This window comes from Aricia agestis, chromosome 5 (assembly GCF_905147365.1).
Source record: "Aricia agestis chromosome 5, ilAriAges1.1, whole genome shotgun sequence".
Taxonomy (NCBI): Eukaryota; Metazoa; Arthropoda; class Insecta; order Lepidoptera; family Lycaenidae; genus Aricia; species Aricia agestis.
Window position 1 is genome coordinate 14,496,532 of NC_056410.1, and position 25,072 is coordinate 14,521,603.

At 36.3% G+C, this 25,072-nt stretch overlaps 2 protein-coding genes across 3 annotated transcripts in view; both read right to left on the bottom strand.

Annotated features, from left to right (window-relative positions):
- The window catches only part of LOC121726765 (myosin heavy chain 95F), a 46,071-nt gene extending 22,740 nt beyond the window's left edge, over positions 1–23,331 (bottom strand). For both annotated transcript variants that reach the window (XM_042114253.1, XM_042114251.1), the window contains exon 1: positions 23,148–23,331. The gene's annotated coding sequence lies outside the window, so the exon portion shown is untranslated. The remainder of the gene's footprint in view (positions 1–23,147) is intronic.
- LOC121726767 (myophilin-like) lies at positions 20,377–21,066 on the bottom strand. The gene has a single exon (XM_042114257.1). The coding sequence runs from the start codon at positions 20,967–20,969 to the stop codon at positions 20,406–20,408; it is 564 nt and encodes a 187-aa protein (XP_041970191.1). The 5' UTR covers positions 20,970–21,066; the 3' UTR covers positions 20,377–20,405.
- Positions 23,332–25,072: the final 1,741 nt, after the last annotated feature.

Here is a 25,072-nt window from a genome sequence, read left to right on the forward strand (position 1 = left end):
GTCCACTGATTCCTTCTCCAAAACTTAACCAATTTAAGTACTTTTTTCATTAAGAATTAAAGCAAGGCTTGAGCTGTGTTCCTATGTTTTTTTTTTGTATATTTTAGCCAGTTTTGTTTTCTGGGTGTTTGAACACAGAGGAAAATCTGGCAATTTTTTTGGGTTTTTGGACGTTCTTATCTGTTTTAATAATAACATTAATTAAGGAAACAGGGGACAACGTTTGTATGGAAAAACGGCGGTGTGGGTTCCTCTTAATGCTTGGAAATTGGAAGCCAAGGCTTTGACGTCATCTCATAAGTTGCGCCTGGCTTACAGAAATACTTGTAATAAAACAATAAATAATATTTTTTAATATTAAATCCCACTTCTGATGTATTTTTTCAGAAGTGGGATTTTAATGCCGTGTACGCGTTGCCGATCCAGTTTATTACACGCGCTCAAGAAATTACTTGCGGGTTTTCTCTCAGTGTAGCCATTATTAACGTGTCATATAAACTTATATAATATACTGTAGAATGCAAGCGTATTTACATTGGATAACTTGTACTATAAAAGAGAAAGTGCAAGATACAGATCTAAGGGGTTGCGTAAAATGTAGCAGTTTCAGCGTGACTTAGTGTATTTTTACGCGAAAAAGGATATTATTTAAGAGTAACACTGTCCTAAAAAATAGAACAATCCATATTTTAGGACCATCAATTCAAAGTTTGAAATCCTTTCTATCTCTGTTACCTACCACTTTCGAGATTTTTCGCAGATAAAAATGTTGTTCGTCTTATCAAAATGAAGCTACTCACAAAAAATTTGCTTGATAGTAATAAAAAAGAATGTTCTAGGGAACCCTGGGGCCTTATTATGAGCTCTTAAATCCATTCACTTTACGTCCTTATACAGTCAGTTAAGGACGTAAAAAGAATGGATTTAAGAGCTCATGATAGAGGCCCTGAAGTTATAATTCGACTTGGATTCGGAAACAAACATAATTTATTAAAATGACACAAATTCTCGATAATCTTATCGCGGTTTTTATGATGGCCGAAATAGATATGATGGCCGAAATAGAGATCATAATCAACAATGAACTTTTTATCTTTTCTTTGTCAAGAACAAAGACCAAGAAGGAAGATTCATTATCAATATCAATGTTTTGGGCTTTCCGCTGTGGCCTAAATTGGAAACGGTAAATGCCATTATTGCCATTGTGCTTTAGTTACCTATAGAATGTCACTTTTGCAGAAATACTAAATAATCATACGTAACTAATATGGTTACAGTTAAAACCATTATAGTAAACTGCCACGTTATTTACGATATAAAAGAAGAATCACCATCCCACAGAGAAAATATTCATTACGTAGAAGTGCAGTATGCAGACATATCCAATTGAGAACAATACAAACTTATGCGCAGTTCCTTTCAGAACCAGCTCCGAGGCATTATGTGAAACAAGCCAGACAGGAACTAAATAACCATAGAGTTCAGATTAAAATACCAAATAACCGTTGTATCGAGAACCGCTCAGATTTCCGAAGCCATATAGAACGTCAGAATTAGGCTGTGGAAACTTAAGTGGGGTAATCATGTCATGAGAATAAAAAGAAAAACGACCGGCATAATGCAAGCGGAAATAAACACTTGGATAATCGTAGGGAAATCTCGGAGCGAAAGCGAATGATCAACAAATTACAACAACATCTAAACGCTACATCGACCTGTCCAAGATCAAGGTAACCTAGGTTTACAGAAACAAAGTGTAGCATGTTCCATGTAAAATGAATATAAATAATATCGGCCAAGTACGAGTTGGACTCGCGCACGAAGGGTTCCGTACAGTTATAGAGCAAAAATAGGCCAAAAGTTGTGTTTTTGTATGCGAGCCCCCCTTAAATTTTCATTTTATTTAAATATTATTATTAACTAGCTGTTGCCCGCGACTTCGTCCGCGTTAGCATAATAGATCACATCCCAAGTATTATTTATTGTACAAAAATATTCAATGTACATAATTGACTTTCCTACGCTTTTATTATATTAATATAGATGTTCCGCGCGACTTCGCTTGCGTTATTTAGGAATTTCACGCAACCGTACATTTTTCCGCAAAAAATAGCCTATGTGGTGGTCTATTCTTCATGTTTGCCAAATAACATAAAAATTACTCCAGTAGTTCTTAAGATAATAAGCAATTTCATATAATTTCCCCCGTTTTTTCCACATTTTCCTCTATTTCTTCGCTCCTATTAGTCTTAGCGTGATAAAATATAGCCTATAGACTTTCTCGATAAATAGGCTATCTAACACTGAAAGAATTTTTCAAATCGGACCAGTAGCTCCTAAGATTAGCGCGTTCAAATAAGCCCTTTCATATAATTTGCCCCGTTTTTTCCACATTTTTCTCTATTTCTTCGTTTTTATTAGTCTTAGCGTAATAAAATATAGCCTATAGCCTTCCTCGATAAATGGGCTATCCAACACTGAAAGAATTTTTCAAATCCGATCAGTAGTTCCTGAGATTAGCGCGTTCAAATAAGCCCTTTCATATAATTTCCCCCGTTTTTCCACATTTTCCTGTATTTCTTCGCTCCTATTAGTCTTAGCGTGATAAAATATAGCCAGCCTTCCTCGATAAATGGGCTATCCAACAGTAAAATAATTTTTCAAATCGGACCAGTAGTTCCTGAGATTAGCGCGTTCAAACAAACAAACAAACTCTGCAAAATTATAATATTAGTATAGATTAAGTAAGGCCTCTGTGAAAATTTCAAGTGCCTACCTGTTGTCATCATTGATACCGAGCAAAAAATGTTTAAAAAACCACGTCTGTTGTATGGGAGCTCCCCTTAAAACATATTTATTTAATTTTGTTTTTAGTATTTGTTGTTATAGTGGCAACAGAAATACATAATCTGTGAAAATTTCAACTCTCTAGCTATTACCGTTCCAAAGAGAATATAATCACTACGTTTTATTACCGTTCTTGATTTACAGCCTGGAGACAGACGGACAGACGGGCCGACGGACAGACATCGAAGTCTCAGTAATAGGGTCCCGTTTTTACCCTTTGGGTAAACCCTAAAAAGAAAGTCTGAAAAAACCTTTGAAGCGAAAGCGAAAGAAAGGGATAATGTTGTTGTATGTCGCAGAATCTCGTTTTGTCGCTGCTCCAAGGACATCGAATACAATATTTTTAAATAATTTCATGAGTAAATAAGAGATCGTATATTTTTAAACGTCATATGAGTAAGTACATATATGACTTAATGTAGACAATAAAGATAGTATTATGTTTTATTTACATACCTTACATACAACAGAACCGGGTGAATCATAATATTATAGAAAACCCGTGTGGAAACAGTCGTTTAGAATTCACATTATCACATTATTATCTAATTACAAGTTCTATCAGTAACAGGTTAAATATGTTTGCCTTCTTTGAAAGAGCAATGGACATTGGACAGACTCGTTTAAAATTATTTTTTATAATCCACGTCCAGGTAAGGCTTGTACGTTAAATAAAACCTACTCTAATTTATGTCATAGTATCGGAAGACATTAGTTAGAGCTACGGATGAAATTGAAGGCCGTTTAAAATGCCTGATAGACGTACGAACTTAAAGTACGCGGGTTTTAAGTTCGCGAACTTACTCGGCTCGCGTCGGTGACACACGAGAATCGCTCACACTGGATTACCATGCCCCCAGGCTCGCGGCTCGCGACTCTTTGCTGACACACACGCGATTAAGATCGTCGAGCCATAAGTCCACGTACTTACTCGCACGTATGTCACCCCTTTAAATGATGACAAATCATACCCCCGCGTCGTAAATGTGAGTCAGCTCGGCCAGTTAAATCATAATTAGCCGACCTCCGGGGTCGACATTATGCGTGCTCTCCGGATTGAATAAAATCCCATTAATTAAACAACTTTTATCATTTGTCTGGCCGTGACCTTGAGTCAAGAGCTGCCTTAGGAGACGCACGAAATCTGGTAGAGACCTTCAGACGAAGAGATCGTACTTCAGTAATGTCTGATGACCTTGACTCTTGAGGATCAAATGAAGGCTACTTGAAAATTCCTTATTATCAAGATGATGATATTGTTATTCATTATAACGCAATTGTGCTTAAGAGAATGGTAATTGACATTGCCCTTATTAGAAGCAACCTGATACCTACATGTAAATAGTGGTTACTAGTTGTAAAGTATAATGATGAATCCTAAATAATTAATGAAGTGGAACTAATTTGGACCGAAAAAAGTGCAGCAATCAATAACTGTAAACGTGTATTCAGCGGTTAATTTCTGTAGTTTATCTTATCGTGAAGGCTCTACAACAATGGCATTTCTCACACCACGAAACCATTATGAAATTATGATGGTTTTGTAGCTTGTAGGTTATTTATACTTAGGAAGGTAATGTGGGTCGACGTCATCGAATGCTTATTGAGTTTATGGATTACAGATTATGTGGCAGCAAGTATTTAATAATAATCGGCCAAGTGCGAGTCGGACTCGCGCACGAAGGGTTCCATACCATTATAGAGAAAAATTAGGGCAACATTAGTGTTTTTTGTATGGGTGCCCCACGTAATTTTTTATTTTATATAAGTAAATATTATTATTTAATATTAAAGTAAACATAAAACTAAGGATTGTGTTAAAGTTCAAGTATCTACTTGTTGCTATTATTGATATAGACCAAAAAACGCCACAAAAATCACGTTTGTTATATAACAAACGTGATTTTTTTGGCCTTTTGGGCTCCCATACGGGAGCCCCCCTTAAATATTAATTTATACGTGGGAGAGCCATGCTTCGGCACGAATGGGCCGGCTCGACCGGAGAAATACCACGTTCTCACAGAAAACCGGCGTGAAACAGCGCTTGCGCTGTGTTTCGCCGAGTGAGTGAGTTTACCGGAGGCCCAATCCCCTACCCTATTCCCTTCCCTTCCCTCTCCTATTACCCTATTCCCTCTTAAAAGGCCGGCAACGCACTTGCGGCTCTTCTGATGCTGCGAGTGTCCATGGGCGACGGATGTTGCTTTCCATTAGGTGACCCGTTTGCTCGTTTGCCCCCTTATTTCATAAAAAAAAAAATATTCTGTTTTTAGTATAAATTGTTGTTTTAGCGGCAACAGATATACACAATCTGTGAAAATATCAACTCTCTAGCTATTCGTTCTTAAGTTACAGCCTGGTGACATACAGACAACGAAGTCTTAGTAGTAGGGTCCTCTTTTAACCCTTTGAGTACGGAACCCTAAAAATCAATACATACGTCGTACAACCTTTCGTTTTTAGGATACGGTATCTTCTATTATTATATCTTGAGATTAATAACAAAGGCGTACTAAGTCAGTGTCATTGGCAGATACGAGTATCTACACCTAAAAATGCGGACACTATACGAGTACTATTCATGCGAGGTATAAAATATTCCGTATGTAGACGGCCATAGATAAAACCTGGCGGACGAGTCATTGAACGCAGAGATTACGCATAGCATTGTAAATGTAGGCGTTAGCAAACACCTGCCTTCTAGATCCAGTTCCTGTAATGAGCCTACGCTCAGATTCTCCTCGTGTATCATTAAGCGCAATTTAATGTTCGCAATTAGATGTCGTTTTATTGGCTCCAAGATCGAAGCTATAACGTATCAGGTCATTATTTATGTGACCAGATGAATGGCAATTTGTTATTTCGCAGTCTGTATTTAACAAGACGCATTGATTGACTATGATTGACTCTATTTTCCCCGGATTAAGCACAGCTAACACGATTCATACATATTTTAAGGGTTCCGTACCCAAAGGGTAAAAACGGTACCCTATTACTAAGACTTCGTTGTCTGTCCGTCTGTCTGTCTGTCCATCTGTCTGTCACCAGGCTGTATCTCAAGAACCGCTGTAACTAGACTTATGAAATTTTCACAGATTATGTATATCTGTTGCCGCTATAACAACAAATACTAAAAACGAAATCAAATTAATATTTAATGGGGCTCCCATAAACAAACGTGATTTTTTTTGCCTTTTTCAATAATGACAACAGGTAGGCATTTGAAATTTTCACAAATGCCTATATTATGTGTACTTTAATAATTAATAATATTTAATTAAAATAAAAATTTAAGGGGGGTATCCCATACAAAAAACACAATTTTTGGCTTAATTTTGCTCTATAACAGTACGGAACCCTTCGTGCGCGAGTTCGACTCGCACTTGGCTGATTATTTCTATTATAAGTGAAGCTACTATAGCATAAACCGAGCATAAACCTAACAATTTCAAAGTTAAGAAAATGCTCGTTGAGAAGCGTACAACTTTTAGGAGAAATTTCGAGACACTGCCGTCTTGTTTTGATATTTTCAGTAACGGCTGTCCAATTTTTAGAAAGCGAATTTCTTTTCCACAAAGCGGAATAATGGTAATCTGATCAGGTCCACAAATTTAATGCTAATTAAACACCAAAGTTTCAACATCTGACCTCATATTTGCTCATTTTGCTCTAAGGCAGTAGTTGGTTTCATGGAACATTAACATGGGTGCGCAAAGTCATTTAACTTCTAACTTTCATCAAAAGTAGGCGTTAATTACAGTTGCAGTTTAGTGTGAACAGCATCCAAGATGTGAGGCTAATATAAAGTGCGTTTCAACCGGAGGCGTCCCGGTTCATTGACTCTTTGCAAGGATCCAACATGATTTTATATAAAAAAAAGACTTAAGCCTTATTAGGAAAAATAAAGTGGCATCTGGCGCTCAATAAAACTTAAAGTAATTTAGAATATAAATATCATTGAATGAATCAAGATCACCTGGAGACAACCATGTGTGAAAACAGATGCATGTTGTAATGATTCAATGATGCATTAAAACATCAATTACTGTTGGAATAATTTAGTTCCAGATGAGCGCGTTATACGGCCAATTAATTAAATACTCTCCACACGCAACACATTACAGATTTTCGACGTAATCTCCATTTCGAGGTAGTGAAGGTACGTATAGATTGGTTATGGACGGATCAGTAATTTTATTACCAAAAACACAAACGCTCACGGAGCAACAGGGATCTGGAACGTTCGATTTAGATCACGCAAAATTCACCGTAGAATTGGAATTTTAGAAAAAAAATATGTAAGTCATATTTTTAATAAGTAGGTATAGGTAACCACCGCGACATAGCTAAAATAATATTAATTAAGCTAACCATCTGAAATTTATGCAAAAAATAGCAATAGAAATGTAGAGTTCTGAAATTTTGCTAGGCAATACATTATAAATTTTAATTTTGTTATGCAATAGCAATACTTTACATTACAATAATTAGGTCATTTTAAGCATAATTCACGTAAATAGCATTATGTGATACACGTGAAAGTGCCTTTACAAAAACACTGTACTTAGTCATCGAGTGTGTTCAATGCCAAGGCTGGTTCATATTTGGTGTCAAGCAAAAAACTGGTTTTGAAATGTCGGTCACTCAATACCACTATTCCAAACGGTTCCGTGGAACGGATCGGTCCAACAGCCATATTGTATGCCCCGAATTCCGTAACACAAGTTTCCTGGTTTTGGTATTTTATGAGTTGCATTTACGAAATTTATGTCACTTTCACTAACGGTTCCCGAAGATAATTACTAAAAGCATATTTTAGCTAGCAATAATTCTATTAAAATTTATAGTAGCAACTAGTAGCTTAGCAACTCTGGAAACAAGAAATTGTCCTTTGGAAAAAAGTGTAAACTGTGGAACAACAACAATTCTTCACATAGAAGTATCAATTTTCAAGATAGCGGTCTACTGTCCTACAAAAATTATGCGTCAGCAATTTGAACTTAACCACAGCGTGAGAAGCGCCTGACAAAGAAATAGCTGCTGGTATAACGATGGCCATCCTTGTATGTCGAGACGTTTTTATTATGAGGTGTCTCCAATAAAATTATCTTTATGTGGTAAGAAAAGAGGTTTTGGTGGAGGTACCATCGAGTTCTAGAAGATTAAAAATGCACCATACCATAATTAACACTTCTACAAGTTGTGGTCGATTCCTATTTCTTTAGGCTTACATTTTACTTCCTCCGGAATAAAGAATTGATGGGAAATATAAATAGTACATATCATTGAATGCATTGGAGTTGGAACCACTTGTCTCACGGTAGCGGAAGTCGCGTGGATCTGATGGCTTCTGGCGACGCTTGTCACTCATACTATACGAACGTGCTTGTCATCATTCCTAGTTGATCCATGCCAGGAATAAATATGTCAAAACACTTTATATACAAATTACAATCAAGGAGAGGTCCCAGCTGGACAGTATGTAATTGTCGCTCCACTGCAGTATTAGCTCGATATAAACCATCAGACCATTTTAAGTCATTATGTCTTATGAGTTATGACTTATATATCAAAGTGTTACCTGAAACTATTTTTGTTTACTTTGATGTTGATCAAATTGCTCTTCATCACCATCGTCTGTCTTGTCACTTTTCGGTGCAGTGTTTAGTATGGTTTTCATTTATTCGTCAGGTTAAAAGTTTTGACGATAACATTATGGTAACACGAGTCAGTAAAAGCGTCGAAAAATCGAAAGTAAATTGTTCCACTATAGAGCACAGTAAAAACAAACTATCAAGCTATAGAGGTAGAGACAAAAACAACGCAGTCAACGAGACGGAACGGCTTACAAACCTATTCGAAGCCGATCTAAATATTGAAAACCGTTGTACAAATTACATAACTTTGCACGAGTCAAGATTTGGAACAATAAAATTATTGATGATGATGAATAATTTCGAAACCGGTCGTGTTATTTGTTAAAAGTTATAATAATATCTTAATATAGTGGAAAAAGTGCAAGAAAAGTGTGTTTTATTAGTGTACAACATGAATTTCCACCAAGAACCGACAGTACAATCAATTACATATAATAAAATTATTACTACCCACTTATTGGGAAATGGCTGGTATTATCGTGAGCAGAACAACAGTATTTTATTGCAAATGCCCGCCTGAAACACAACACTTTTGCAAACATCAGATATTAATGATGTTTGATAAGGTAATGAGTAAGGTGGAGTTTTTGAAACTGTACCATCAACATGAGCGGCACAAAAATATTTTGTAGCTGCCAATTTTCTACTAACCTTTTGCAAACATTAACGAGGAATTAGATGGGTGTGGGATGAATTAGGATGATGATTGCTAAGGTTGCCAAATTTAAGGCAGGGTAAATAATTAAGAAACTCTACCATCACCAAAAGCCGTATAACTATATTTTATTGCCAATTTTCCACCTGGAGCATTCTGCAAACATCAATGAGGAGTCAATGATGATTGGTAAGGTCAATATCGATATAGCTAACGATTAAATCGCAAGGGGCGGGCACGGTCATATTCATTGAGTCCCCCCGTCGAGGAAACGTGACGCAACGATATGGAAATTACGCAGTTGCAGGTGTGAAATGGTCGCCATTTGTGACGTCACAATTCACAGTTTACCCGTGTTTTAGCATGGCCGCAATAGAAAGAGTCTCCATCTACAGGAAAATAGACAGGTCACATTAAGGTGACGCCGCGTTAAAGTAAAAACCCGTGTTGGATATGTTTTAGATTGCTTGTTTTCTATGAGAGGCCGGGCCGGCCAAAAAACAAGAAATGGAAAGGGCGTAAGCGAATGGTTTTTGTCGCGTAATTTAAAAACCATAAATATATTTCATATCAGCTATGGGCTAAAGTGCTTGAACCAATCTATATACAAATTTTGGAAGCTTAATCACTCTCCTCTGTTGGCAAAATTAGAATCCCTTTTTTACAGAGGTCTTTTTGATTGAACTAGAGATCGCCCAATGGTCGAAATTCGACCTTAGTTTCAACGAAATTAGGACTACTACGTTTAATTTGTAAAAAAATATTGACTTTATCATATTTTTTTCAACTCTCGTCTCTGGGACTCAGAGATCAGCTGACCTCAGACTGGCCGTGTAAGCATTGTCTAATAGTATCTAAGATTCAATAAAAAAAAACTATAGTATATTTTCAATTTGTCAACTTGTTGTCAACAGACTTCAACCATAAATAAAAGAGTATAATTCGTATTTATATATTTTGTGACTCAAAAATCTGTCATCTTCTTGAGTGTGCGTATTGTAGTGTGTGTAATGTTTTATTTGTTAAAAAAATGTGTGATAAAAGCATAAATTCAAAATAAAATTAGTTCGATGCACTCTTTCACCATATAAACTATAACTGTGCAAAATTTCATTCACCAACGTTTCCGCATTTTTCGTCAAAAGGGATACAAAGTTTTTCGCTTGGGTATTAATATATAGATATTCTGTGTTATAAAAGTTGACCAATCGTGTTATGCTATGGGTAATTCAAAGACAAAGACATGATGAATACTGACAATAATCGATATCGCTACAGCCAAATTATCAAGGCGTCGCCTTAACGAGAAAAACTGTCTTCATTCCTAAATATTATGTCTGCATTGTTGGAATGGTTTGACTGTTGGTTGGTTTGCTGTGTGGCGTGCTGAGCAAACACAGTCAGAATAGAAGACATGCAAAAAAATTGGTAATTTTGGTAAATTTTGGGGAGAAAATGACCGATTTCATTTATCGATCTGAATTTTCTCGCAGCTCAAGTAGGCTTAGGATATCGCTACATAATTTCCAGTTTTTGCGAGGGATCTACAATGCGAACCTTAATACGGTATATTGTGTTTATTATTGACCTAATTGCCTTTATGAAGTGGTCTCACAGTAATTACTTTCAATGTTAAAACACAGATAATTTGCAATAGTCTGCTCGGTGCTAATTATTTTTATAGCGACTCTGCAAATACTCTATCGTAATGGGTAGTACCACAGAATAGATAATGGTAATACTATCTCATAATTAGCAACTTCAAAAAATTTTGTCTCTACATAAATTAAATTTTAAAGAAATAGTAAATTAAAACTGTGTTATATAACGTAGGTACAACAAAATAAAAAGATAATCTTATATAATAATCTCTGTAACAAATTCTTAATTTTTATTGACAAATCTTTCGTCTACAGGCCACAGCTTCTTCTAAAATGTAGAGTGTAGACAAAGAATCATTGAGTTACCAAAAACTGCAGCCAGAACAATATAATGACTAACGACTAAGTCACGGCCACGACAAAGTTTGAGTAACAGTAAGTACCTAAGTGCAGTTTGCGAAATCTGTCGTGTAACATAAGAAATAAAAGGATTGTGGAACAGCGCATGAAATTGTTGCGAAATTTTAATTAAAATGTTCATTACGTTTAATTATACTCATCCAAAAGTTGTTGACTTTTAAATTAAATAAAAGCATATATACAAAACTGCTAAAATTGACTAAAAATAATAATCATTAATTAGCTCCGCAAGTCGATTATTATCGAATAATCCAATCTAATATACAATGTGTCCCGACACCGGTGTCCGATCCTTTCATGTCATGATCTATGGCATATTTTTTCTGAAACTTTGGATTTTCTATGTTTGATTCGACGAAATTTATAACATGTTGCCTGTGTAAGCGTAGTCCACAAGTTAAGCTATCAAATGAGACCATTTTTATCTTTATAGGATATTTACATGAGAAGTACTGGTCAGATTAATGTGAAAGCCCGAGAAAAACTAAAATGGCTGCCATTTTACAACCGTGAGAGAGAGAGAAAATTTGAGAGCCAATTTATCGATAAAATATGCCATAGATCATGAGCCATGACATTAAAGGATCGGACACCGGTGTCGGGACACATTGTATAAAAATAAGTCGGGTTTTACTTCCTGGCGCTATAACTCCAGAACGCACGAACCGACTTCCACGGTTTTGCATTCGTTGGAATGGTCTCGGGCTCCGTGAGGTCTATAGAAAAATCAGAAAAAACTTCAAGAGAAAAGCAGCAAAACAGGGAAAATCATTTTATGGAAAAACAACGTTTGCCAGGACAGCTAGTTTTTAATAAAAATTAGATTTGATTTTGTCAGTCCGATGTTACGAACGGACAAAAGTTAATTTTTATCGCGGAAACCGGTTGCCGAAGAATATTCTTCTAACAATATCAAGGCAAAATCTAGCATAAGATATTTCCTTCCTATCATTAGATTCAAGAGAAATAATTATTCAAATCATGGTAAATAATTAGGAATGGATTATTAGTATTTGCATGTGATATCGACTTTCCAGCCATATACAGTTACATTACTCATTAGAGTCATTAGTCGAATGTAAAATGCTCTTTCTGTCTCTTATGAGTTGTGGGCCGTGGCATCGTCTATGCAACTTTCACTGCAACACAAAAGAGGATATTATTTTGCTAAACTTCTGTTAACCTATACCTGCCTACTCCATTACATAAATTTATTAAGTACAGTGCTCCCAAAGTGATAATGCGCATAGAAGTTTCGAAATTTTTCGGCAACGGTCGTATTTCCAGAGCGACGATAGACGATATTACATTTTCTAATTGCATGGTGTTTTTAACCCCCGACAAAAAAGAGGGGTGTTATAAGTTTGACGTGTCTGGCTGTCTGTCTGTTTGTCTGTGTGTGTATCTGTCCGTGGCATCGTAGCATCCAAACGGGTGGACCGATTTTGATCTAGTTTTTTTTGTTTGAAAGCTGACATGATCGAGAGTGTTCTTAGCTATAATTCATCATCATCAGCCTGCTCAGTCCTGGACAATCAGGGTTTATCTGGTTCATGAAAGGCCGTTAGCAACTTGTAGTCGTTTGATAGGTTTTATATTTCATTCTAGTTCGTGATATTTGTGAATATACAATATACGTATACACATAATAATGGAAAGTTGACCTGGTGCTGCAGCATCACCTGGTAATCAATAGGATATCCAACTCCTCGCCAACTAAGAGCAGAGGTTTCGTGTTTGGGCTCATTTTAAATGTGACAACCAGTAAGAAGTAGATAAAGTATAAACAGTAAATATTTACATGCTGCTACTGCAGCATCACCTGGAACCGGATAGGAACCGAGCTTCGTATGAACCCAAAGTGGAGGTTTCATGTTTGGGCTCATTTTAACGGCCTCATTGAAAAGGACATTGATAGATGGTAATCATGAGAATATGATTCTGTTGATAGGAATTATTCTGCACTATAACCAACACAAGTTTAAAAAGTGACACACCGTGACAACAATTATGGACTAAAATAATTATTACTTTACACAAGTTAGGAATCACTTGAACATAAAGGCAGTAAATATTATTTCATTACTTTTTAAAGTTGTTTTGGCGGGGGTTTTTTTAAATTTCTTAATTTACATATACATGTATTAGTCAAAGTTCGTCGTGATATTCCTGTAGCTTTTGTAACACAATCATTATTCACGGCCATTCATGCGCAGTATTAATTTTGGAGTACTGTATGTAATTATACTGTACTAGCTGTTGCCCGCGACTTCGTCCGCGTGGACTTTAGTTTATAGTTGTTCCCATACATCGATTGAGTCGTTTACGCGCAAATCAGAAAAGTATATTGTGTGGGAACCGCACATTTTTCCGGGACAAAAAACATTGCTTGTCCCAGATTCAAATTAGTATCTCCAATCTCCATGCCAAATTTCATCAAAATAGATTAAATAGTTTAGGCGAGAATCATAAAAGCCTTTCTCGATAAATAGGCTATCTAACACTGAAAGAATTTTTCAAATCGGACCAGTAGTTCCTGAGATTAGGGCGTTCAAATAAGCCCTTTCAAATAATTTCCCCCCGTTTTTTCCACACTTTCCTCTATTTCTTCGCTCCTATTAGTATTAGCGTGATAAAATATAGCCTATAGCCTTCCTCGATAAATGGGCTATCTATTAACACTGAAATAATTTTTCAAATAGGACCAGTACCTAGTTCCTGAGATTAGCGCGTTCAAACAAACAAACAAACTCTTCCCAATTGTAATATTAGTATAGATTAATAAATTAAAAAAATATGTTTTTAACCGAAGCCACATACAAAATAAGGTACCTTTGGTACACAATTTCCCATTTTGCTATTAGCTTTATAGAGTTTGTTTTCGTGCCTAGACTATTACAAAATAAACTTAATTACATAAAGGGTTTTTTATTTACTATCTAAAAATATTTAAAACTTAGGTTTTGTAATTGCCAAATTATATAAGTAAGCCATTGTGCCGGCTAACTTGTAGTAAACATTAATAAAATTACATAATAATTATAGTTGCATATAAAATTTCTAATTCTCATCTTAAAAATGTAACTATTTAGAATTTTCCCTCTCTTTTATTTTAACTTACGGCCTCTTCACGTTGGCCCAGAGACAAATACAGGCAATTTCGTAAGTGTAGATATTTGTCTTTAATTGTCCAGTATCGACGTCGGTTGTGCTTGTGGCTGCTAAGCAGCTACTGGCAGCTATCCGGGCCTTTATCTGTGGCCCGCGTAATTCACGTCTTATCTACCGAGTACCGGCAAAGTAATGTAAAGTCGCTAGTCGTCGTGAAAGTCGTTTATCCACTTTTCAATGAATAATTTTTTAAAACGTAATTTTTTTAACCCTAAAAGTTTTTTGTTGGCCTGCGACATACACCAAGACCAAAACATGTTTTTGGCCCCGGGTATGAAATAAGGTTGGGAAAGACCTCGCAATCATGGTTACCTATTGTGGCTCAATATTGAGCCTTTATATAAAGGGTCTTTGAAAATGTGCCATCACCGGATAGACATGGAAAATCGAACACAGAGCCTGCCAACACGTTTTCTATATCGCTCCTTTATAGATTGGCCTATTAAGGAATTGAGATAAGTGTTGACAATATGAAGTTGACGTTCCACTCATGTCATGTCATTTCCATACATTTTGATCGGCGATTCTATAAAGAAGCGATAAAGAAAACGTCTTGGCTAGGGGTTTGCTTATCGATCTGACGCCATTTTGACAAAAATGAGAACGGTTACAGATGGTACGGCTTGGTACCTGGTACCAACTACTAAACAATGCAATTGCAAATCATGATATGCGCTACAAATTACACAAACGACAATAATGTTTGCTCTTGCTTTGCTTGCACGATGATCACAGTTTGCTCTATTACTGAGTCTTCCTGAACTTTAATAGGGGAACCCCTGCTTTGGAGAATAATATCAGATAATAAGAGTATTATTCAAGATCTAAGGTGCTAAACCCTATTACATTTTCACCATTATTTATTACTACGTTATTTAATAACTATAACATCATAATATTAAACAATCTAACACATCTGGTTGAGTGCACAGTCACACAATGAAACCCAAAGAAACCCTATAAAAGCGATCGATATAATCATTTCTGTATTAAAAACTCATCACGTTTTGCAAATCTCTTTGTTTCTTAACCTACTTCCAAAAAAGAGGAATATATTAAATCAAACCTTAATTATTGTGTTTTTATTGTTATATTATTGCTATTATGAGCGTTTTTTATTTTAGCTGTATTATGGCCACTACACAGCAAAATAGCTCTGCCTTCGTCTTAATATCTTTAAACGAGCAATTCTTGTATATATATATTTATAATTGGAATCTCGGAATCGGCTCCAACTATTTTCATGAAATTTAGTATATAGGGGGTTTCGGGGGCGATAAATCGATCTAGCTAGGAATCATTTTTAGAAAATGTCATTTTATTCGTGTTTTATCGAATACCGAGCAAAGTTTGGTCAAATAGCTAGTATATACTTAATTGTATATGTTACCGGAAATGTATGAAATCCAGGAATTGTATACAAATCCTAGGAAATTTATACAATTCCGAAACTGTTCAAACAAACAAACAAACTCTTCCCAATTATAATATTACTAGCTGTCCCGGTGAACTTCGTGTCACTTTAAAATCTTCCCTGGACTTCTACGAATATTTTAAGACTAAAATCAGCCCAATCCGTCCAGGCGTTATCGAGTTTTAGCGCGACTAACACATTTGAAAATCCATTTTTATATATATATATATATATATATATATATATATATATATATATAGATTAGTATAGATAGTATAGATCAGGGGTTCCCAAACTTATTTTGTCTACTGCCCACTTTGAGAAAACATTATGGTTTAGCGCCCCCTTGTTTCAATTTAAAAATGCATCGTGAAATAAATCTAATCCAAGCCTCTACACAACGCCCCCATTTTTTCTGGGTCCCATACCAGACCCTTCAGACCTTCAGCGCCTACAAGGGGGCGTTATCGCCCACTTTGGGAAAGGCTGGTATAGATAGACTTATTCTACTTGATTGTTTTTTCTACTCTACTTTTAGTTACCAGCGAAACTAAACATTTTCGCAGCTAACTGACAAGTTAAGTGATAACATGAAATACGACGGGAAAGTTTCCTATGTTGTTAACGCGATTAAATAAAACCTATTATGTTATGTTACGTTTCGCTAACATTGCGTTGGACTTAATAAACGTGTAATCCGACATCACCTTGATAAAAAGCCGTTTTGGGTAGTCTATCTATACTTAGTTAATTTCTTTACGGTGAGTAGTGACTAGTGACACAAACTTACACTAACTTCCGTACACGAATATTTTCAATACTTAACTGTTACTAAAGAAGACGACCTGCAAACCTTCCAAGAAAAGAGCGTATTCCCTCTTAAAAGGCCGGCAACGCACCTGCAGCTCTTCTGATGTAGCGAGTGTCCATGGGCGACGGTAGTTGCTTACCATCAGGTGACCCGTTTGCCCCCTTGTTTAATAAAAAAAAAAAAGATTTTGTCACATATATTATAGCCCCATAGGCCATAATATCAGTAACTCTACATGATATTGAAGTTTAATCATCACTAATTAATGTCTCCTGATTGTCTGACAAGTAAGATGATCCATGCGTCGGATGGGCATGTAAAAAGTCGGTCCTACGCCTGATCTCTCGCCAGTCGCGTCGGTCGTCCGTCCCACTGGGTTATGAGAGTAAAGGAATACAGAGTGCTCTTGTGTACTGCGCACACCCTTGGGCACTATAAAATTACTCCTGCGTAGCTGGCCTGGATTCAATGAAACCGGCCACCATCACCGAAACCGGTGTGGGGATTATTACATCTCGGGCCATCGGCGCCAACGGTGCGCGCGCAGTCAGCATGACAGGAAAATCAGCCTTATTCAACAAAAACGCTTCCTAGAATTTCATACATCTCGGACCATCAGTGCTGAAGATAATAATAATAATAATATAATATCTATGGACGCTTAACACCACGTCAGTCTGGCCCCGTGGTAAGATACTCGTATAGTCAGCGTAAGACTAGACAGCTTCAGCGTTCACTAATTTCACTGGTAGAGCACGAAATGACAATGACGTGTGAATATCACTAATAGCTGCAAACTTTCCAATATGCACATATTGGTCAACGAAAATGCTGTATCACGGAGACCTTTGCCATTTCAATTATTATGTAAAGCAAAATGTTCAATACTTTCTCTATCATGACGATAAAGAATAAACTATCAAAGATACTATACAGGGTGCAATTAAACCTTCCTGCCAAATTTTGATATATTGATCCTTGTTAAAAATAAAAATGCACATATTTTTTCTTTTATAATCACTCAGTACTAAAATGTTGAGAAATAGCTTCCGAAAGACCCCGCGCCGCGAGTGACCGTTCTGCAACGATTTTAAATGGGATAAAATATGTCAATAAAAAATACACCCATTTTTTGTTAAATGGACTCTCCTAATGATACCTAAGCCCTGGAAAAAATTTGGCAGGAAGGTTTATTTGCACCCTGTATTCTCTTATGTAGAAAGGGATATAGAAAGCTTTCTTTACATTATAACAATGCATTGGCATTCTAGGTACATAATTTCTTTCGAATTATAGTAGAGTAGATCAATGCAATGTTGTATCCTTGTTTACAACGCTACCAAATAAACTTTAGAAATAAGTCCATTCTAGGCAATGATATATTATATGAAAAACTCAAAGCAGATATGATACTACCGCGCGCGTTGTGAAGCTTCAAATACGACCCAATTGGGTCGTCTTTTATTTAGTCTGTCTCTTTTATGTAAATGTCATTTCGTATCTTTTGTTTCACTTATCTGTCAAATTTGTTAATGTGGTTCGGAAGAGATTTAAACCGGAAAATAGTATGAACGTAACAGATCTGTATAAGTAGAATATCATTGATTCTAGGTTAGTATAATAAACTTTCGCGCAATTTAAATGCGCGTACCAAATCCAGAAAGCCTACGTACGTTGATTAAGAATAGGTCAGTAGAGGATTTTGGCTTTTATAAGTCAACTCAGCATCCTTCTTGTACAAGAGCAATATTATGAAAGAAGTTAATATTGTGCTTATGAGAATTTCCTTAAAGGCAATAATGCAGGTGGTAAACCACATAGATCACAAGAATTCGATCGTGGTTTACGGCTTCTATCGCCAATTGGAGCAATATTTACAGCAATAAAGTAATTTCAACTTGAAATTACTTTAATTTCAATTTTTTTTAAATTTTCAAGTATTAAAACTAGTTCTGTTAATACATCATGCAAATTGTAATATACATAAGTACTACTTAAACCTCTAACATTTTAATAACATTAATAGTAATATATTCATCGGAGCATCGCAAAGGTTGATGACACCTTTATGTTACCAAAAATAGATGTAACGTTCATGTTTAATTATGTTACTAACATAATACACTAGTCCCACGTTCATCGATACTTGATGTTGTGTCACCATCACCAATGTTGGGAGATAGAAAGGCGATAATTATGTGCTATTGGGCAGCATATATATATTCATTAAAACAACTTAAAACTTTTCTGGTAAGATCGTTTACAAGCTAACTCCAACTGAGCACTGAGCAAATAGTAAATTACTATATTTTTATACCATCTATCATTATCCTTACTAATATTATAAATGCGGAACTGTATCTGCCTGTCTATTACCTCTTCACGCTACATGTCTGAACCCATCGAGATGTTTTATATGGAGATCTACATAGCTCCATCTGGTGGCAAGTGAATTACCGACCCTCATTTCTGGCGTCAGTCGTCATCTAGTATTACTATATCCTACCAACTATATTATGGTGTATGTAAGCGAGAGTGGTCATTGTCGTCACGTGCTCGCAGCCGTGCTTCCGTCGTCTGGCGGTGCGTGACCACACCTTCCGTCCTGTTCCCAACTTCATACTCAATATTAAATATCCCCCTAGTTAGTAGTTACTAGTTCCGTCAGGATATCTAGGTTTGCTAGGATTGATCAATACTTGATTGATACTAATCGTCGTCGTCCGTCTAATCGTCGTTTTTTAATCGTCTGCCAAGAAAGGAGGTTATTTGTTCTGGCACTGGGGATTTTATTTTATCTCTGACTGAGATGGGTAAAATGCCCATAAATACCCAAAACCCGAGGGCATATTTGCATCTACATTAGGTATTAGGTATTTTGTATAAAAGCAAGCGTTTACTGATCTATATATTATATTATCTCCGACTGATTATGCGCATCCTTCCGAAATCAAGTCAAGCTATAACTAAGCTTCGAGAAAAGCAAGGTCTACTAAGTTCTATGGTTTTCCGTTCAATACTTCTTAATCTTCACACCAACGGGGATTAATTTCTACACACTGTACGGGAAATTCCTTTAATGTCTAATTAGTTGTTATTTGTTACCATCATCGCCTATCAGTGTCGCATCTTTATCAGTCAAGTGTTTGAGTCATCGAATAAATAGGTAAAAGTTTGTCCATTTTAATGCCAAATTAATAAATGATGCCATTAGGAACTGCAATTTATCAGTCTGGAGTTTGTATGTGTGTATATTTTCCATAATGCAAACGTTTAGGTACGTCAGAGCCAAGTAACGGCGTCGTGGAGCTATTAGGGAAACGACTGCCTTGACCTTTGTGTCTGGCGGCAATAGGTTTTAAAGAGTTTACCAAAAATTGTGTTCAATTTTACTACACTACTGTTGGTATTTACTCAAGAATAATATTTTTTTATTACTTAAGCCTTAACTCTGGAGCACTTGATTAAAATAATGTCTCAACTCTCAACTCTCATCCTTTTAGCCTATCTACTCTTGATTATTTACAATTTTAAATTAGTCAATAAAAAACTTGTAATAGAATTAGCAAATAGGTAATAACTAAGTTTTAATGAGCACTTGAATTATTATTCGCAAGGAATTTAAAAACGCTTACGTAAATCCGATAAAACAAATCCAAGCAATAATTTCAATGCAATTGCTGAACGAAAATTATCAGTATCCACACAAATACTTTATCTAATCAGCACCGTTTCCATTTACAACCTGCCTTGCCTGGGCTCAATAAAAAAGTATTGAAAAGTTAAAAAAGTTTATTACTTCATAGAAATAAAATAAATTACTTAAAAATTACATTTGGCGTCTGTTACCGAACGAGATCCCGCTCTGCTGACCCTTATTCGTTCCGTACTGCAGCGAAATGACGTTCTGGCCGGCTTTCAGCTGCTCCTCCGAGAATTCCCTGACGTTCTTATCGGCCTCCTTGGGTCCCAGGGTCGGCAGATTGAAGTTGCCAGCCTTCCTTCCCAAAGACTGCAGGCAAATCACGACCGAGTAGAGGTTTTGTTTCTCCCACAGATCGATAGTTTGGAACGTTTCTTGAGCGGGCACTCCCAGTTTGACCACCGCCTCAAGGAACGCGTTGATATTCTCCATGCATTTGAAGGCCATCGTGGACTGGTTGACCTTTTTAACCGTTCCCGCCTGGAAGGCATTTACCAGTTTGCAGAGAAGCGTACCGTCTTTCAACACTTCGTAGAGATTGTCGGCGTCACCGTCCGTTTTGATGTTTTCGCCCGTGATCTGTTTGATCCATTCCAGCGTTTCCTGGGCGATATCGTTGTTATACTTGCTGTTGATTCGGGCCTGGGCCTCGGCGTTGATGCCAGCTTTTCCTGCGCGGTAGTCTGCCATGGTTGTTGTCTGGTAAACGGCCACGTAGCCACTGAGCTCCTTGTGATAAGGCGGCCGGTAACGAGTACGCGACGAATGTGACACTCTCGATATCGTCTATCAGTACATGAGTGTACTCGTATTATCGCGTCCATTATCAAAGGATAATGATTATAATATCGATGATACAATAAAATTAAAAGAATTGAGTCTATTAAAGAATTCCTTTCAATTTGATAAATTTCGTATTCTGAGACCGGTACAAAATCATTGACGATTAGGACGGAATTGAGGAAAAACGTGTTGCAGTTTACTGTATGTAGGTAACACGAAAAAATTTAAGTATGTAAAGTATAATAATTATGATTGCCGAAGTAGATACTGCATTACCAAAAACTCGGCAATGTCCCATGGACTTACCAATATGGCTGGGGCCAATGATGTAAAGGTTTCTTCATGAAGTTTTTGGTCACTCTCACTACACAAGCATAAAATCAACCAAATGTTTAGCAGATACATCTGCTAAACAGTTGGTTGATAACAAAAAGTTAATATACCTAGCGGAATAGAGAAATAAAGGCATGAGCAAGCGAGATGTCACTATCAGAAACACTGCATGGTAAAAAGAGATATATATGTGATACATGATAGCAGAAACAATTTTTTTCATCAGTTGAGGTCCAGTCGACACTTATCGTTGACAATTTTATCTCTTAGAAAGATGCTTGTGTAAGTGTATATTTAAATAATTTTTTACACACAGACGTAAATCAATTTCGGTTTTGTTTGACAGCTCAAGATTGTTGCTCTATTCCACTAGGTATATTAACTTTATGGTTGATAATAAGCTTGAGGGTTGTGACATTAGTTTTGGCCATGACAGTACATCATAGTTGGTCTTTCCATTTTTTAGAAATGGTTATATTAATTTGTTACTTATCACATGAAATTATTAACCATACTTTACAGTTTTATGCTTGATCTATAGGTATGTTTCTAGAATAGTCATTGTGCAATCTTATCAGAAGTACCGAGTTGTTCTTTTGATTTTATCATTTGAATTGAATGCGGCAAATGCTTTGACATAATAAAACAATATGTTTAACTCTTTATTTAACTGATAATAATAATAGTGAAGAGGTTACATATACCCTGTAATTATATTTTAAACTACAAATAACCAGTGACGGATTAAGACTACTTGATGCTCTAAGCAAGCCATGCCTGTGGGCCCCCCTATCTGTACGTCAACTAGAATCGGTCTTTAAATCTTTACCGCCCAAAACATTAGTTTTTTCCTAGAAAAAACAGTTGATGCTATTTTCTTGTTTTTTTTAATTTTATAAGGTTCTCAGAAGGACATAAGTAAAATAAAATATTTCATTGCACAGTTTTATTGTGCATTATGATGGTACGGAACATGCACCATACATGGTGGAAACAAAAGCCTGCGTTATCACACATCGCTGATAAAATTGGGTACAGATCTTATCACACTGAGTAATTTATTGTTTGGTTTTATTGTTTCTTGTAATTAATTGTTAATTGAATTTTATTAAGTTTTTTAAGACTCTGAATTGTGATAATAAAACACACATAGGAACATAATGAAGAATGTACCCAAACATAATCATACTCAATTAATTTTAAATAAAATTTCGTCTTGTAATTATTCAAATTACTTAGGAGCAAAATGTTTATCTACCTTGCTTTTGAGATTTCTTCTGACCTCTGTTTTTACAATTACAAAGAAGTATTACTGAGATTATTTCCTCGTAAAGCTAAAGTAAAATAAAAACAGATGTGAAATGTTTAACAGAATAGGTATGGATCTACCTGCACCTTCACTACGTCATAAAAAGTAAATAGATAAAAAGATAAACATAATATGCTACGTATTCGAATTTTTAGGAAACAAAAGGAAAATACACATGTTCACATAGCCTTGCATTTTACGTAAATTGTACCTAAAACAAGATCAGTTGTAAACAAAATAATAATGGCCAAAATTGCGAAATACTTTAGCTATGAGGCAATTTTAACGACCTTTTGTTGGCTTAAGTATTTAGTTTACAGGGTATGGGATATTGATAAATCATGATAACGTAGTCAGGTGAGGCGAGAACTAATCCAATAATGAAATAGCGCTTTCAGGTTTGCGGTAACAAGTTATACATTAGTAACAGTAAAAACACTTACCTATCAAAGTATCGTACTTGCAAAAAATATTACACTACAAGTTTAGGCCTTTTTTTAATAAACAAAATCCATTTTACAGTTCACAACACTTCACTTTCACGAGATAAAAGTTTTTAACTTACGGTATCTGTCAACGTACCGACCGTACGGCAGAAAACTGTTACTTGACACTGACAGCTCACATAAGCTAGCGTTTAGCATTGCGCTGTCATTCGATTCTAAACTTGATAACCAATCATGGGGCTTGAAACAGAAACCACGTGACATTCACATGGCCACATTCTGCTTTTAGTGTTGTGCGTTAACATTTTCGATATCGAAACTGACGGTTTAAAATGTTTTTCCGATTAACTCTATTCAATTTTATTGTAAGGATGATACTTTTTTATGAAATAAAGGGGCAAATGAGCAAACGGGTCACCTGATGGAAAGCAACGTTCGTCGCCCATGGACACTCGCACCATCAGAAGAGCTGCAGGTGCGTTGCCGGCCTTTTAAGAGGGAATAGGGTAATAGGGGAGGGTAGGGAAGGGAATAGGGGAGGGTAGGGAAGGTATAGGAGAGGGCAGGGAAGGGAAAAGGGTAGGGGATTGAGCCTCCAGTAAACTCACTCACTCGGCGAAACACAGCGCAAGCACTGTTTCACGCCGGTTTTTTATGAGCCCGTGGTATTTCTCCGGTCGATCCGGCCCATTCATGCCGAAGCATGGCTCTTCCACGGAAAAAATACTTTAAGAACATGAATAATAATTTTAATATTTAACGACTATAATTATATTATATGTAATATTAATAGGTGTAATAATCTAAAATTATCTTGCGTGCTTATGAAAAAAATAGAAAAATAGTATGCTTGAAAGATAAAAAGTTTTACGTTAAAAGTATAACTGTCATAATTATTCTTTAATAAAAACTTATTTTTTTTTTAATGAAATAAGGTGGCAAACGAGCAAACGGGTCACCTGATGGAAAGCAACTTCCGTCGCCCATGGACACTCGCAACATCAGAAGAGCTGCAAGTGCGTTGCCGGCCTTTTAAGAGGGAATAGGGTAATAGGGGAGGGTGGGGAAGGGGATAGGGGAGGGTAGTGAAGGGAATAGGGTAGGGGATTGGGCCTCCGGTAAACTCACTCACTCGACAAAACACAGCGCAAGCCCTGTTTCACGCCGGTTTTCTGTGAGAACGTGGTATTTCTCCAGTCGAGCCGAAGCATGGCTCTCCCACTTATAAATTATTCTAACCATTACAGTCTGTAGGTACTATAATATTATTATGAAGTACCTTGTACCTACGAAATATAACTTATAAGTGTTAAGTATATTATATTCCGTGCTTGTACCGTACAATTTACAAGGTACTAACTATGTACTAACAAAGAAGTTGATTCATAGGCAGATTGGGGACCTGCGTAATTTGGTCAATCTCAGCCGAAAGATCACATCCAACATTAATTTGAAATATAACCCGACAAAATGTTGTAGGTCTTCAAACTGTCTATGTATATCAATTTCTTCGATGGTACTACTTTATAATATTATTTAATTAATAACTAGAACTGATAATGCCCGCAACTCTGTTGCGCCAAAACTCGTTTGTCACGCAGGAACCGTGCATTTTTATGTGTCAAAAAGTATCCTATGTCCTTTCCCAGGACTCAAAGTATCTTCATGCCAAATTTCAGCTAAATCGGTTCAGCGGTTTGGGCGTGAAGAGGTAACAGACAGATAGACAGACAGACGAACAGACAGACACACACACTTTCGCATTTATAATATTAGTATGGATATGGATAAAGTGCAAACATAGTATTTATCGATATTTGTTCATTAACATGATTTCGCACTATGAAGAAAAGACCATAGAGACTAGAAAAAGTTATGACAGTCAGCGTTGTCCATAGAGTTTCGTTCAGAAATTCCACACA

Excerpts from the sequence above, each read along its gene's own strand:
- LOC121726767 (XM_042114257.1), bottom strand. The coding sequence starts at position 20,969 with ATGGCAGACTACCGCGCAGGAAAAGCTGGCATCAACGCCGAGGCCCAG.